Source organism: Medicago truncatula, chromosome 8, assembly GCF_003473485.1.
Source record: "Medicago truncatula cultivar Jemalong A17 chromosome 8, MtrunA17r5.0-ANR, whole genome shotgun sequence".
NCBI lineage: Eukaryota > Viridiplantae > Streptophyta > Magnoliopsida > Fabales > Fabaceae > Medicago > Medicago truncatula.
The window spans coordinates 15309809-15326936 of NC_053049.1; the positions used below are offsets into that span (position 1 = coordinate 15309809).

A 17128-nucleotide genomic window follows, 5' to 3' on the forward strand; every position below is an offset into this window, starting at 1 on the left:
AAAATATCATCATCACATATTTTCCCTCTTCAATTCAAATTTCAAATTTTAAAATTTTTCAAATCATTCTTTCTTTCCCTCCTACTTTTTCTCTTATGCCAACAAACATCATTTCTCTCTCTTTCATTCCAAACTTATTTCTTTTTCTTCCTCACTTTCTCTCTCTTCCTCTGCCTCACAACTCTCTCACGTAAACCTCACTCTCCCTCCATGAAACTATTTTTTTCTCTACCTTCTTTCTTCATTTCCGATCAACTTCGGCCGCCTCACACAGAAATAAAACCACCATAATCTTCCTCTCTTCATCCTCTTCAAAACCCACTAATTAATTTATAGATCTATCAAGTTCACTCATGAGGTGATTTCTAAAATTGTTGTTTTCCGACCACCGTGGACTGCCTATGGAGAAATTAAACAGAATATCTCCTTCACCATGAATGCTACAGTAAAACACACAAAAATTTATCTTCATTGGAGAAACTTCACCGGTGACCACAGCACCGGAATTCGCTTCCGCCGCGCCGGAGTTACAATCAGAAGCTTCTTTTATTTTCATTCAGATCTCTTCAAAGGTTATTTGTTAATTTTTTTTTTCTCTTTTTGGATACATTTTGTATTTCTCATTCAACCACTTGCAATAACGATAAATGATTTTCTGTTTTGATTTTTTTGTGCAGCAATAGGTGGAGAAAAAATAGAGGAATTGGAACAACTGCAACATGCTGTGATCCATATCTTTGTTTTCCTTGGTTAGTGGTTTTCTGACCAGTTTATAGTTTTAACAAAAAACTTCTTTTTATATTTCCTTTAGATTAAGGTTTTGTTAAATGTGTAGTTTTATAATTTTTAGATTAGTCCTTCAATTAAACTATTGTAATTGTGCAGCAAAAAATCCAAGTCATATCGACTGAAACAATTGAATGATATTTGCATGTAGTGTTAAGTTGACACTAAGTTTTATGAATATGTCATGCTATCTAATTTCCAAATAGTTAACGAATCTAAATGGGGTTTTGAAATGCTTGACATTTTTTCCCATGGCAATTTCTTTACTAATTCACTTAACAAGTTAACATATAGATTTATATTGAAGGCCTTTGTAAATCGTAAAAGTCTTTTGACTCCTTTTGGCACTGATTGGAAATATAATTGTTAGTGTTATAACTTATAGGTTCTTTATCTATTGAACCAGGGCCTGTTTTGATTGATTTCATGATGCCCTTGCTTTTTGGCTGTTGCGGTTCTATGAACTAACGTAACATCCTAAACTTTAGTTCTCAAATTATTGTACCCAAACATGGATATTATAGTATCATCTTTAATTAACTGTCTTGCTTATGCTTTATGATCAATGAAATACTTTAGGATGATACATTTAAGTAATTAAATACTTTTAGTAGATTATCGTTATTTTTAAACTTATAATCAGTTTGATGAGAGAGAACGATATGTTAGGATCAATGGAAGGTTACAGAGATGGAACAATATGTAAGGGTGGAATTGAGTTCCCTATGATACAAAACTGGAACAGTTATGATGGGGTACCTGGATAAGAACCTGTTTTTAATTCTTTCCTGCATTTGATGGTTAAGATTAAATAGGTATGCATTTTAACAATATTAGATTTACCCTGGGTTTGACTTTTGATTTTAATTTTTTTTTTAAATAGGCTTACCTCTTCTTAATGTTAGTGTGGAAGATATCACAACCAATTACACGTTTGAGAATTTCTCCTTCAAGGTATCTAATTAATTCTACCCTTCCTATCTTCAGCCATCTGTTAGACTATGTTTTCTCAGCTAGGTTGCATTTGCTTTTATCACCTTCCTATTTAATTTCAATCTCCCTATTGTAGTTCCTTTAAAGAATATTCATTTTTGTTTGTTAGAAAATTCACTATTGAATTTGCAGAGCCATTTCATAGTGCTGAATTAAGATTTTTACATAAATGATCATAAATCAATGATTGTTGGAAAATTGATACTAAAGAGGCAGAGTCATTTTTTTTTACCAAATGACTGCAATAAACCAAGTTACGTCTCTGTTTTGAATGACAAGAACACATTAAAATTGATATTGTCTGTGTTAAATGCAATGTTCATTCAAGTTTTATGAGAATTCCTTTTCCCTTTTGGAATGGCGATGAAGAATTTAATGATAAAATTATTGTAGATTAAACAGTTTTCACTTGCTCTCATTTGAAGACTAATAAAACAATCTCCCTACTTACTGTATCATTGACTTATAAATTTGCTGGTATAGGCAATATTGGAGCAATGGGGGACTAGCATGTGACTAATTTTACATGGATAGGAAGGTGTTGCTATAAGCTTCTGCAGCAAGTATAAGAGTGAATACAACTGTCTATCATGTTCTTCAATAGTGTGTTACATACAAAAACAATAGACAATTTTTTTAAAAAAGTATATAGATTGATTGAAAGGCAAAAAATATTAGACAATTGTGTATTAAGTTCTTTATCAAATTTGTAACTCAAATTGATTAAATTGATATAAATGATGTATGATTTACGGGAAGCATAACAGATGCTTACTTATTTGTGAAGTAGATGTTTAAGCTATTATTGACAATGACTTTTTACCAAGTTTCCTTTTGAATTGTGTTTTTTTCTTTTTATATATTTCTTTTAGTGTTTTGTTTATTAAGTTTGAATTAAATTAGTTCAAAATTCAATTAAATTACATGACAAACTTCACCCACAATTCAAACTCAAAATTCAAACATTCACACTTTCAATCTCTCACTCTTTATTTCTTATTCTTCTCTCTCTGTGTATGGCATAAATCATATTGAATATTCTCTAAGCATATATTTCAATGCTAACCTCAAACAAATCAATATTTCCTATACATGGGGGCTATAAGTATTTGATGGTAGTTTGAAATTTTATATTTCTCTAAATATGGGAGGCTATAATAAGTATTTGATTTAAGTCCTAAATTTCATATTCTTCAAACATGGGGGCTATAGGTATTTTAGTTATGTGAGGCTATAATAAGTATTTGATTTAAGTCCTAAATTTCATATTCTTCAAATATTGTTGTGATTAACAATTGTATTAGTGTTAAAATCACAAACTCCACTCAATTAAATTATAAGACAAACTCCACTCACAATTCAAATATCCATACTTTCATCCTATTCTCACTTTCACTCTCAAACATTATAATATTGCACATGGACAGTTCTATGTTGGTGTTTGGAGGGTAACCACCAAGAAAGGGTTTGACAATGTTGATTTTGGATGAAGATGACAATCCATGCACCTCAACTATCAATGTTGTTTATCCGGATGTGTTTGATAATTTGTAGAAAATAGCTTATTAGGTATGAATATGTATATATTTGAGCTTTATGGTCAATTTGAATTATCCAATATACATTAATCACACGCAAAAACCTTTGTTTAATTTTGTAGATAACTTTGGAGTTATCAAGCGATGATGCATCTATCTTAAAGATGAATTTATTTATTTTTTTGGATTAATTGCTCTTCCAAGTGTTGACTACTTTTTTGTGACTTATAACCTATGTAGTCATTAATCATTATTGGTCAAGGTTATGTAATGACTTTTAATTAAATTGAACTATATGTCAAATGATGACATCTTTATTTTGATGATGACAACATAATCTGATTTTTCTAACAAGTGCATTATAAGTTTTTATTTTGATGGTACGTTCAAAGTAATAATTTGGTTAAGCCGCAAAAAATATTTTTTCGCCCGTGCGTTGCACGGGTGGAAATACTAGTATAGGAACACTCATGTATCATTTCATCATCTTTTATCAATCTATTCATTCTATAATGAGTTTCTACGAGTATCTTCTACATGAGTACTCATATGCTTGCTTTCTTGCTGATCACTATGATCTTTATCCTTAGGATTCCATGATTACTAACAGTTTGTAATACAAAGAGGATCCTACCTTGCTAAAATCGAAGGTCACATCGGTCATCTATCTGAACTAAGACAAAACTTTACATGGAAATGCAAATGAAAGATCTAAAACAAAATAGTACCTGCATACCGAAAAGACTTTATGCCTTCATTCAAAATGCGAAATTCTTTTTCTACAGTATGCAAATGACCGTAAGAATAAGCAAAACATCACTTTCTCAAATTAAGCCAGGAATAATAAAGTAACAGTTTGATCTGAAACCAACAATATTAACTTCATCCTGTATTGACATACATAACAATTAGGATAATTCTTTATTTGAGGAAACAGAGAACACAGCTCATGGTCAAACTTCAAGAGTAATTGGTGTCGTAGAAATTCTTCAGAAAATTAGAGATGCCCTGCTCTTTCGCGGCCAACTCTTGCTGCTCTAGTCCACGACGGCCGACTACGTACTGCCCGACGATATGGTGCCTCTGCTTTGAATGGTTCACAACATTCTTCAGCTCTTCTAACCCCTTGAAAAGCAGCATATCAATGACCTGAATGTCCACAAATATTAGTGACAGCGATAAAACCTTTCGTGGCCAAAAATTTCTTCCTTTACAGAAGAAAATCGAAGTAATCAAATCGATTACACTTTATCTATATTTGAATAAATACTACATGTGCAAGTAGAATGTATGGATTCTATCTCAAGAAAATACCATCAGGTCTGAAATGAATAAAGGAGGAATCAGACAATTATTCAAACAAGCCCGTGGGAAACAACACCAGACATTAACTTACAAAAAAACAGGGTTCATTACAAAAATACAATAACTTCAAATGGTACAAAGCAAACATAGCATGAAAGAAGAAAACAAAGTGAAATGATGATTTTCCAACACTCGAAAGCATTGCGATGCACAATGACAAGGGTTTTGCACACACCTAACATGGTTGAAACAACTTATCCACAAGTTTCCAAATGTCAATCACGAACACCCAATGTTTGGCCCAGACAATGCACAAAACTTAGACCCGTTTTCAAATTAAAGATTAGCAAACAAAGGTTATCTTTCCTATCTTCTCATCATGAAATGACCAAATTTTTAAATCATAATCTCGACAGTTTGACAATAAGACATCACATTGAAATTTTGCATCCTATCATACCATACTATATATAACTTCTATCCCCTTGAAAATTATGTCACTAAATTCCCCAAAGACTAAGAAACCCAACATACCAAACTGTGAATTTTGATACGCTTAAGGCCTATTAAATTTGAAAAAAAATCATTTTTTTGCCAACAATAATTATAAATGTGTCATGTTAGTTTCATTTTATATCCTGCTTTTGAAGATTTTTACAAGAACTAGTGAAGATAAGTTTATAATATTTTCACCATTTTTTGTATAAATATTTGAGAACAGTGAATGAAGTAAAAGTAATGGGATATTTTTACAACTATTAGTGAAAAAACAACTTTAATTCAAATTAAATATAACCTTAATATCCATTAGATAATTGTTTTCATTTTTTCGACCAAAAAAAACAAAACTGTATGCATTTCTCAGTGTTTAATACATCACTATGCCTATTGAGAATAATCATTGCCAGTAAACAAAAACTTAGAGCTTTGTAAATACTAGCTAACATTAAAGAAGTATACTAGTACAACAGTCAAAAAGCAAATTCAATGAGTGAATATTAGAATCTTTCTCTTGTACTATTGGAAGTTATCCTAGTCCCTCTTGTATCAGATATTTTTCATGCAACTGTCTTTGCAAGTGTAACTACCTATATAGTGACAGCTATAGTTAGAATATATCTAGGCTGTCCCCATAGCTCTATATAAAGGTTAACAGAGTTCTTGGAACAAGAATTCATTTTTCAGATTATCAATAATATGAGAAAGAGTTTTCTCTCAATTTGCTATGATCCTATTATGGTATCAAAGAACCATGATTAAGATTTCTCGGGTACTATTCTTCTTCTCCTTCCCTCCCCTCCTCTACCAATTCACCGCCTTACTTCTGCAACTCATTGATCCTCGACTGGAGAAATTTGTTCATCCTCCTTACGTTGAAGTTCCACCACTGCAAATTCCTTCGACAATGGAAAATTTCATAGGGATCTGTGGATTCTGAAGGAAGTGATGGCGACAAAGATTGCAAATAACAGGTTCAACTTGTTGGTGCCACAGAAGATAGTTTTGACTTTTGAGCATCCAACTTTTCAGGGATCTTCTGTGAGACTGTTATGCTCGGAGAAGAAGGAGCTTGTGGTGGCAGAACGTTCTACTGTGGAGGAGGAACAACATTCTCCGGTTGAGGATCCATGAGTTGGATAAGTAAGGCCGTGAAGCGGTGGAGGAGGGAGGAAGAAAGATCATATCCAAGGCATTGTAACGTTAATTCCATACGATAGTAGAATCAGATCAGATTCAGAAAAATTTGTTCTCATATTATTGATATTCTGAAACATGGATAGTTGTTGTTACAACTTACAAGGGCTCTATGAACATATATATATATAGAGCTATGGGATAGTATACAGCCGACAACAATTATGGTTACAGTTGTCACTATGTAAGGTACTAAGAAAGACAGGTACAGGGAAAAAACATAGCACAAGAGAGACTAGGTCCCTGTTTGGATTGGCTTATTTTAGAGCTTATGTAAAACAACTTATGTATATAAATAAGCTTTTGTGTATTATTTATAAGCTTGTTAAGTTAGTTTATGAAAAAACGACTTATGAAGATGCAATTTTTGTTAGCAAGAACTTATAAATTAACATAAAACCTTATTTATTTGCAAAAGCTATTTTCCATAAGCTCCATCCAAACAAGGCCTAGGATAACATTCATTAGTCCAAGAGAAAGACTCTAATAAGCCTAATACCTTGCCTCCAAGTGGATTTCACATTACGTTGAAAAATTTACAGCAAATTTGGTTTTAGAAAGAACGAAAAAAAAAATAAAAAAATCAGCCAAATCATGTATATTTGAAATGACGTTTGGCAAACACTGATCCAAAGATACACTAAATAACTTACACAAGAATTCTAAATCAGCTAGGTAGGTTTTACACACCAGAAGCAGAGAAATAGATTCAAGGTAATCCATTTGACAATAAGCAACTACAACCTAACATCTTTTAAAATCCATTGTAAAAAAAAGCTTTTAAATCCCTATTGATTTTAAACAAGCAAGTTAGTTTCCAACTTCCATATCCACTTCAAGTGTAAAATTGAGATATCCAACTATTACGCACCATCCGCAAGCCTAATCCCGTATAATCTATACAAAACACTCATTCAATTTCAAATGTGAATCTAAAGAAACATAAATTTGGTGAAAATAAACATTATATTACACTGAATCAAGTCATTTTCTCAAAATTTTATTGGTGTCAATGTGTCAGTGTCGTGTGTTTTTCTCCTGCCTAAGAGAATATCAATCTTTATCTACACCTATATACAAAAGGAATGCAAAAAAATCTATGTAGCATTTTCTATTACAAATTTGTCTTTTACTACAAATAAATTTACCAATTTACCTCAAACCACATCCAAAAGTAACTAATCACCAATAAACCAAAATCGGTCAACATAATACACAATTAAGCGCAATAGAGCCAACAAAGTGATATTCCCTAGGGTTTCAATATATTCCAATTAATATTAAATCAAAACATGTACATTCATATAACCATTTTCTGAATCAATCTAACAACTCCAGCTTGAAACACTACCTTCATGAAATTAAAAAAAAGAAAAGAAATTGGAATAGTATTATAGTATGAATGGTGAAGAAGGAAGGAAAGGTACCTTGGGATTGGTGATATGGTCATTTTTGCGGATCTCAGCGGCGATGGTAGAACGAAGCTGAGAAACGGTAGCGACGTCGTAAAGATTGTAAACCTCCATGACGGTAGGTAAAGATCTACAAGCGCTTCTGAAGAATTCGAAAACTCGTTGACGCGCTTCAGAGAGATTCACTGAGTTTGGTGGTACTTTCGCGTTTCGAATCGCTTGCGCCATTTCCGATTCAACTCAACGAGCTTTGAAATGATGATTCTGTTGTTGGAGGTGAGGTGAGAAAGAGAGAACTAGAAAGTGTAATTGTGGAGGACACGGGACATACGAACGATGTCGTATTGAGTGTGCATTTTACCTTGTTGCTACATCTATTTCTCTTGCTGTAATAATGTTAATTGTTAATTTTACTTATCTTAAATGCAATTTTGATCACATTATATTTTATTTTTTTGCCGTACCAAAAATGTATTTATCTTGGTGTAATAATGTTAATTGGTTTATTATTATTATTTTTTTTACCTTTTTTCTATTTGATCACATAGTTTTCATTATGGTTGAACATATTAATCACGACTTATATGTTATAACCATCTTATTATAATAATAAAATAGATAAATATGTATTAATCTTCTATATTTTTAAATTGATAATGTCAACGTGTTCATGTCATGTCAGATGTATGTGTCAATCTTTCTGTTTTATATAATCTTTTATGGTCTATAAATAAATAAATAGTTAATTAACGTGAGTATTTTGTGTTTTGGTTTTGGAATTATAGGACAAGATGATGATGATGGAGCTTCATAAGATTCCTATAAATTCACATAATGGTACCTGCAATTAAATCAGCACATGCTTTAGGGTGTGATTTGAGTTATTGTGAGCGATGCCAATGTGTTTTACATTGAAACTATTTTGAAGCATTTGGGAATAAGTGAATATCTTCTCAGAGATTAACACTAATCTTGGTTATGTTAATGAAGAAGGTAGACTAAGAATGTCACCATACCACTTCAACAAGGCTTCACATGGTTGCACTCTTTACCCTCCAAACATGTGCTATACCTTTTTTAATGATTTTTTGTCTTTTATTTTAGGCCATTAGATTTTATGAAAATATAAAATAAAGAATAATGTTAAAACTTTGTCAAAAAAAATGTTGATGTGGGACCACCATAGTTTAAATTTAAATCAATAAAAAAATAATCTTAGCTCCTAATTTTGTTTTCTAAATACAACTCATATAGTAGTTGCAGAGACATTTGATATGTTAAGGCGCAAGTTTGAACTTGCAATTTCTCACTTCTCAATATTTAGTGTGTGAGTTTCGTCACTAGATTCTTTCGAACCATATAAGAAGTAAATCTTTATTTGTCTTTATTTTAAAATTCATGATAAACTAAATTTTTAATCATTATTCAGGGTTTAATCATAGATAGAATTCAAAATTCAATTTTTGAAGTGGATAACAAGAGATTTATCTACCATGGTGATGGTATTGGAGACTATTGCCCTAGTTTGAGACTTAGAGAAAGAGACTTTGTTATGTCAAGGAAGAACTTTCCAGTATGGGACTTGATATGAAAAGACCCTTTACTTAGACCAGCCATAATTCATCTGATTGAGTCAAATCATGTTATCTTTGCAAAAAACCTTTATATTTATATTATGATGATACATATTTATAGATTTTATATAAAATCAAACCAATACTAAGTTTTCCTTAATTACATTTTCGTATTCGTAGCTGTTAGCACAGTAAATCTGGTTCAAAAGAATAAAAAATCACACAATGTTTGATAACGAAGTTCAGTTCAATTGTGCATACATTTGAGACTATAAAGCGGCTGCACCTCACTTTCTGTTATATCAAGCTTAGGGTTTATTTATGGTGTACAATTTGTACTCAAATACTATGTCTAGATTACAACGTCACCGTCATTAAAGTCATTATTCTCGCTTTCCTCGATTGGCTTGTCCACTTATGAGTAACTATGAGGCATACTCAACAATAATATGGTTCATGACAATTTGCCTATTGTTATAACCTAAAAACTGAAAAGTCTACTAACAAAAGATGAGGTTGTGGACAATTATTTATGCAAGAAATTACTACCGATTTAATTTGCAGGTTTAATAGATTTATTGGGTACAGATTAGAGAGAGCAAATAAATTGAAATATGTACATATATAAAAATTTATGTCCGTAAAACCTAACTCAACTCACAATGCTGAGGTTGTTGAGCTGAATCTCTTCACCGGGTTCAAACCCGGGAATTGTGTGAGTTTCAGCGATCTTTGTCACTTCGTCTATAGAACAAAAATAAAATAAAATTCAAGGAATCATATATTTTTCCTTTATTATTCTAGGCTCATAACTACTGTCCTGCCAACCATTTTCCTTCAATTTATTTATAAGCATTATTTTGCATTAAACCATTATTCATTGATGCTTCCTGCTAATATTTGGGAAGGAACTCTTCCTGCAGCTGGACCAATATTCAGCTACCAGCTTAGAGAATGAAGAGTTGGTATCCATTAGCTTTGAAGGTTCATCATATTCCACCAGTTTCCCTTTAATAACCGGCCGAAAATTATGAGGGAATGGATATTACTAGGAAATAAAAGCAAAGAATAATAAGGAATTAACATACCATAAGATAGGACCATGACCATGTCACTGTCTATTACAGTTGGAACTCTGTGAGCAACAGTTATAACTGTGCATTCTTCAAACTCTTGTCTGATTATTCTTTGTAGAATGGCATCTGTGGCTGAATCAATGGATGCAGTAGCTTCGTCCAAAACAAGAATTTTGTTCCTCTTAAGTAGAACTCTTCCGAGGCAAAACAATTGGCGTTGTCCCAAGCTCCAATTTCCACCTTCATCACTCACTGCAAAACTTATCAGAATTAGACTTTCATACCTTATTTATTGGTTGTAAAATAATATAGTGAACAATAGAAAGGAGAAGGCGTAGCTTCAATGTGAAAGAAACCGGTACCAAACATAGAAAATACTGACCAGAAGAGTCCAAGAGACTTGGTAGCTTGCAGATTGTTTCCTTAAGCTGACATTTCTCTACAGCCTAAACATACAAATCAAATATAATCAAACCGGTTTGTATTAAATGGCTCATATAAAATTCAGCTACATTCAGTAAATACATATTTTTCTACCAGTTGTGAAGTTAGTTCATTTACATTCCATATTTCATCATCTGAGTACAGGCCTAGAGGGTCCAGGTTTGTTCTAATGCTGCCCTTGAAAAGAGTTGGTTCTTGAGGGATTATGCTTAGCCTCATTCTCAAATCCTTCAACCCCATTGAGCAAATGTTTATCCCATCAATAAGAATATCACCGCTTGAAGGCTCAACTAAGCGAAACAAAGCGCTAATCAGTGTACTTTTTCCACTTCCCGTCCTTCCAACAACTCCGACCCTACTTCCTCCTTTAAATGTACAAGTGATTCCCTTAAGGACTAATGGAGCATTAGGACGGTATCTAATCTGAAATCGAAGTACAAAAACAGAAATTATAGGAAAATTTTATGTCCAGTTGTCACAAATAAAATAGGCGACAACATCGAAAATAGAGGTGGAAAATAAGACAAGGATGGAACATTACCTCTAAGCCTTGAAGATCAATCTTGCCCTTGGAAGGCCATGAAGATGGAGGTCGGTTATGATCCACAACGGCAGGAGGCTCAGCTGGTATGTTAATGAATTGTTTGATTCTTTCAACAGAGATAATATGGTTTGATAAATTTGAAAACCATCTAGTCCAAAATATTTGGGCTCCTGTCAAGGTAAAAGCATAAGAAAGAGACAGTCCAACAAGGCCTGCAACACAGAACAGGAGAGTTGCCAAGAGTTATTGGTTTAAACATAATCATATCATGGTAATTGACATATTATATCGTAGGTGTAGATTTGTTTTTATCCATTCAAATCTACCATTTTTATCTTTGAGTCCCTGTAATTTTATCATTTTTATTTTACTTTTGGTCCTTGTTGTTTTACTTTATCCCCATAAATATTTGTTTATGCTGGAATTTGTCTCGTTAATATGCATAACATTTGATTTAGTCCCTCCAATATGAACTGCGTAAGGATTAAAATGAATTTTGCACACTTATTACACGATCTAATTTTAATTTGAACAAAAAGTAGGGACTAAAACAAAATAACAAGGACCAAAAACAAAAAGTGGTATATTGATAAGGACTAAAAACAAAAATAGAAATTACAGCGTTTAACAGCAGAAAAATTGTATATTTGCATGGACCAAAAATATATTTAAACCTATATTATATTACCTGGCGATACATATCCCCGAGGAAGTAGAATAATCAGCAAAGCTGCAGTGATGACAGTCAAGTTTTGAAGTGCTTCAACCCTTACAACTACCCATTCCATTGCCACATTAGAATGAAAGAACAATGAAGCATCTGTGTCCACAAGTTTTAAGTAGTTTTTGAAAAATCTGTCTACCATGCCAAATGCTCTTACAGTAACTACTCCAAGCGATGTCTCAGCTGCAAAATTCATGACAGGAGCTTTGGTGGTTCCGTTGATCCGTATTAGTTCCCTTGAAGAAGCTTGATAATATTGCTTTCAGGAAGAAAAAAAAACAAATAAAGATAATATAAGAACTTAAAGCTCAATGATTCAACGATGGAAAGAAAATGAGATTATGAAATCAAAAAAATTGTAAAGTGGATAACAAACCTGAATATATATTGATGCAACCATTGCAGGAACAGCAACAATAAGAACTTGCCATGTGACTGAAACCATTATACAAATTATCACCAAAATTTCAATTACTACAGATGCTACAAAGGTGATGGAAAAAGGTATATCAAAGTCCAAAATACTCAAATCTGATGACGCCTGCACAAGAGCGAAGAAAATATTGGCCAAAAGGAAAATACATAGATTAACGAAAATATTGGGAATGAAAAATAATCTTACTCTAGTTAAAATTCTTCCCACAGGAGTTGAATCAAAGAAAAGCATTGGAGCATTGAAGATAGCTGTAGTGAAGCTTGAGAAGAAAGCAGCGGAAGCTTTTAATCCAAGAAGTGCAGTCAAGTAAGTCCTTATATGTACAAACACGACGCTAACAAAAGAAATTAATGAGTAAACTCCAATCAAGTTGGCATTAGTTACTTTTGGAATTTCAATGGCTATAGCAAGCCAAAAGGTTGATGCAAATTGAAAAGTATAAAAAGCAGATTGTGCTAACATGATGAAACACATCATGGATGTCCCTTTGGAATAGTTAACATAATCCCAGAATGGCTTCCATCCAACATTACCAGTCACTTTTTCTTCCTCTTGTGTAAGCTGTGCACCAATTGGACCCTTGATGCTAGAAATCTCTCCTTCACTTTGATTTTTAGTGAGATATAAACCATGCAAGTCTTGAGGATTAGACAAAACCTCATTTTCAGAACCTCCATTATTTTCACTATCTTGATTCAACTCATTAATTGTGTCTTTATGAGCACTCACAAGTAGTTCAAAGGCTGTTCCAGATTTTAGGAGATTCTCATAACTACCTGATTGAATAACTTTTCCATCGTCCATTACCTAGAATTTGAGTTCATGATATTAGTATGTTCAGAAGGAATATAATAGACATCCAAATGAAATACTTTACCAAGATAGTATCGACTTCTGAGAGAAACTCCACTTGATGAGTAACGAGAATGACTGTCTTGTCTCTTAAAGCAGTCATGACACAGTCCTGTAATGTTGTAGATGCAGTTAGTTTGATACACCGAAACGAGGACAATATTAGTAATATTTACTTACATTGAATAGTATTGCAGCTGTATGAGCATCAACTGCACTGAAAGGATCATCAAGAAGATAGATATCAGCATCATTGTAGACTGCTCTAGCAAGCTGAATCCTTTGCTTTTGTCCTCCACTCATGTTAATCCCTCTCTCACCTATTTCTGTAAGATCACCATGGCTAAAATCATTGATATCCTTATCTAAAGCACAAGCTTTAATTGCTTTCTCATATCTTGTTTTGTCCATTGCCTTGCCAAAGAGTATATTATCTTGAACTGTTCCACTTTGTATCCAAGAAGTTTGGGAAACATAGGCTAGTGTGCCACCTACATTAACCTGTTTTCCATTATAGCAAAATATTATGGGATTAAAAGTTTCATATACTAAAGCCCTGTTTGGATAAACAGTTTAATTAAGCGATTATTGATAGCATCAACATTTATCATACAAGTTCTTATGTATAAGCTACTTCTATAACAAAAGATAAAATAGAGTCAAACTCTTTTCATAAGCTATCCTAAAGAGATTATAGAAATAAGCTGAAAACAGCTTATGGACATGTCATAAGTTATTTTCATAAGCTCTCCTAAACAGTCTCACAAATGTTTATGCAGTTATGCTATCAAATAAGCCCAAATTAGTCAATTCAAACATACTTTAATACTATGTTTACTCATATGAACTTTGCATGATAAAGATCTAAATTTGTACTATTAGTTACTTACAGTTCCTTGAATCTTGGAAATCTCTCCGAGTATTGCATACAAAAGAGATGATTTTCCGGATCCCACTGCTCCGCAAACTGCAATTTTGTGTCTCCATTTGATATCTAAATTCACATTTGTTAAAGTTGGAGATACAGATTCATGATCCCAAATGAAGTTACCATCTTGAATGTCGACAGCATTAACCAAACATGGCTTTAAGTTTCTTTTACTATCATCATTGTTTAGTTCTTCAGCAAGCAAAAAGCTTTTAAGACGATCAAACGAAACCTTAACTTGAATCATAGTGGATAGAGCCTCAGGGAACATTATAATAGGCTCTCCCATGTTCCCCAATGTTGCAAGAACTGTGAAAATGGTTTCAGCATTCAATGGTGCACTCTTGGTAACAGCACATCCAAGGAAAACAACAGCAGATATAACTGTAGGAGACATCCAAAAAAGAAATGAACTATAAGATTTCAGGATTTGTGTCTTAGACAACCATATGAACTCTTTATTGCGTAGCGACTCCACTAAGTTCTTGAATTTTTCTTCCCATGATTGTAACTTGATGATCTTCATACTATTTAGAATCTCTGAAGTTGATCGAAGACGTTCATCCTGTGCAATCATAAACTGTGACCGACAATTTTGTAGGACCCTTCCTAATGGTACGTTGAGAAGTCCACATATAAGAAGAGGGACTAAACCAGGAAGAGCACCAATACCAACAACAAAAAAAAGGACACCAATAGAAAGAACAAGTTGCAATACAGAAGTCCATGCCATATGAAACCACCATGGAAATTCTCCCATTCTATAAGCATCAACTGCAATGTAATTCACAATTTCTCCGGCCGAGTGCCTCATCCTTGCCGAGCTTGAAAGCTTTAGCTGCTTTTGATAAACTGCTACCATTAGAGCTGATCTCATTTTCATACCTGACCTCTTTTGAGTTAAAAAACCAATGTCTTTGAGACAGAGACTCAAAGACTTTAGTGACAACCAAAAAACCAACTATGGAAAGACCTTGTTTGAGATCTTCCTCAGTTCTATTTGAGTAGTTAACAAAAGCATAGAGTATCAGAGGTGAAACTACAACAGCTATAGTTCTGATTAATGCATAAAATGCTATTAATATGTTTTCTTTTAGGTAAGATCTAACTATAGACCAAAGAACCAAACTCTTCGTATCGTTCTTAGTCCTTTCTCTTACAAGGGATTCCCATGCTTGCGCAAATTTTTGATAGGCCATGTCTGCTTCATCTTCAGAAACAAGAGAAGGAATGTCTTCAAGAGCTAAAGCCTTTGTGTAACCTAAACTGAGTAGAGAGTTAACCCAAGAGAAAATCAACTTGCTGAGAAAAGTAGCATGACTTAGTTCTGTTTGTTTTGTTTCAACTTTCTGAGCTAGCAGTGGCTCAGAAGTTTCACCTGAATATATATAACTCGTTAAAGAGAAATATTTAATCAATGTTCCAAGGTTGAATAATGTTAGATAAACATACCCGGGTTAAAGAAAACAGATAAAGAAATGCACACAAGAAAACAACAATTAATCATGGATTCGACCAATTTTGCCTCGGTCCTTAGATATAAGATCATCTTGAGTTTTTTACTTGGTCCCTTTTTATAAACCCCCTTTTAAATTTTCAAATGTTTTTGTTATAAATCATTAATTATTTCTCTCTCAAGAAGTATAAACTGGTATTGATTTTTATGATTTACTCAATAGAGTCCTAGATTCAGGGGCCAAGGTAGTATTGTCCAGATTCCAAAGTACTCATGTATTTAAATACTACGGTCCATATTACAAAGTACAAATTGTACAATACTACTTAGTTTTTCTATTACTGCGCTGCTCTAGTGTCTAGCCACCTATCAGCAAATAAACCAAGCCAAATATTAACAGTATAAAAAGAAACGAGATGAAGACATGAACAAGAAATCTTTATTACTATCTTCTTGGAAGAAGATATATGAAATTCCTTAGAACTCATAATAGTTATGACATGCATAAATCAAATGAGTACATATTACATAGCTTGGAGGAAGATATATAGTGTTTGCTTGCATAACTCACACGGTACTGAAAAATGAAAAAGAATCAAAGTTACCTATTGTGTTGTTAAAGTAAGTCATTTTTGGAGCTTGAATTTGAATGGTTTGTGCTTCTCACCTCAGCAGTGAGTGTTAACAAGATCAGGTGTGAACATGGAAAGATCTAAAGCCTATTGGGAGCAGTTGGATTGAGTTCATATTTTAAATTTAATTTCATATCATCAAAGAAGTTTATATCCTCTAAGCCTGCAAATTAATGCATGCGTTTTAGATATACCAGTTGATTTTAGTAGTGTCTGATATGGACCATCCGATTTAGAATCAATGCCTGCAAATTAAAACAGTGTTCAACTGCTTGCTTTTGCTATAGCCGCCAATTTAGATCCTTTTCTTTGCCATTTCTTCAAAGCTGCACCCTGCAGTAGCACACCTATTGCCTACCACTTCAAAATTTATCATGTAAGACTATTACTTTTACCAACCGAACACCCCTATAATTCGGATTATACATTCCAAGTACATTTCTTATATGATCGAATTAAACCACGGGGCATAGTGGAGGAGACATTCAACTCCTCTAAAGCAAACAACTCTTTTTAAAGTTTAAAGTAAATAGTATCAACCCTTAATTAACAAATTAAAGATAAATATTATAGGTACATCAAAACAACCATTGATTTTCTCAATTTACATTTTACTCGCCCAAAAGAATCCTTACCCAGAGGATACATGACGCAGGCGAGATGAGAGAAAATGAGAGAAAGTGAGTATAAAAGGTTGTGGTGAAACAGTGAGACATTTGTTTGTAGAAGTGTA

The 17128-nt window shown here is 33.1% G+C and overlaps 2 protein-coding genes and 2 pseudogenes across 2 annotated transcripts; 2 read left to right on the forward strand and 2 right to left on the reverse strand.

Moving 5' to 3' along the window:
• The first annotated feature begins 119 nt into the window (after positions 1-119).
• LOC11446368 (uncharacterized) lies at positions 120-2602 on the forward strand. Its single transcript, XM_003627880.4, has 4 exons — positions 120-572; positions 678-749; positions 1670-1740; positions 2263-2602. The coding sequence occupies exons 1-4, from the start codon at positions 434-436 to the stop codon at positions 2293-2295; spliced, it is 315 nt and encodes a 104-aa protein (XP_003627928.1). The 5' UTR covers positions 120-433; the 3' UTR covers positions 2296-2602.
• Positions 2603-4029: 1427 nt separating this feature from the next.
• On the reverse strand, positions 4030-8109 carry LOC11446007 (NADH dehydrogenase [ubiquinone] 1 alpha subcomplex subunit 6). Its single transcript, XM_003627881.4, has 2 exons — positions 7745-8109; positions 4030-4466 (listed from the first exon to the last, which is right to left on the reverse strand). Exons 1-2 carry the CDS (start codon positions 7955-7957, stop codon positions 4278-4280), a joined length of 402 nt encoding a protein of 133 aa, XP_003627929.1. The 5' UTR covers positions 7958-8109; the 3' UTR covers positions 4030-4277.
• Positions 8110-8520: 411 nt separating this feature from the next.
• Positions 8521-9498, forward strand: LOC11445763 (inorganic pyrophosphatase 2-like; annotated as a pseudogene).
• A 408-nt stretch (positions 9499-9906) lies between these two features.
• LOC11446008 (ABC transporter C family member 8-like) lies at positions 9907-16908 on the reverse strand (annotated as a pseudogene).
• Between the last annotated feature and the right edge of the window lie 220 nt (positions 16909-17128).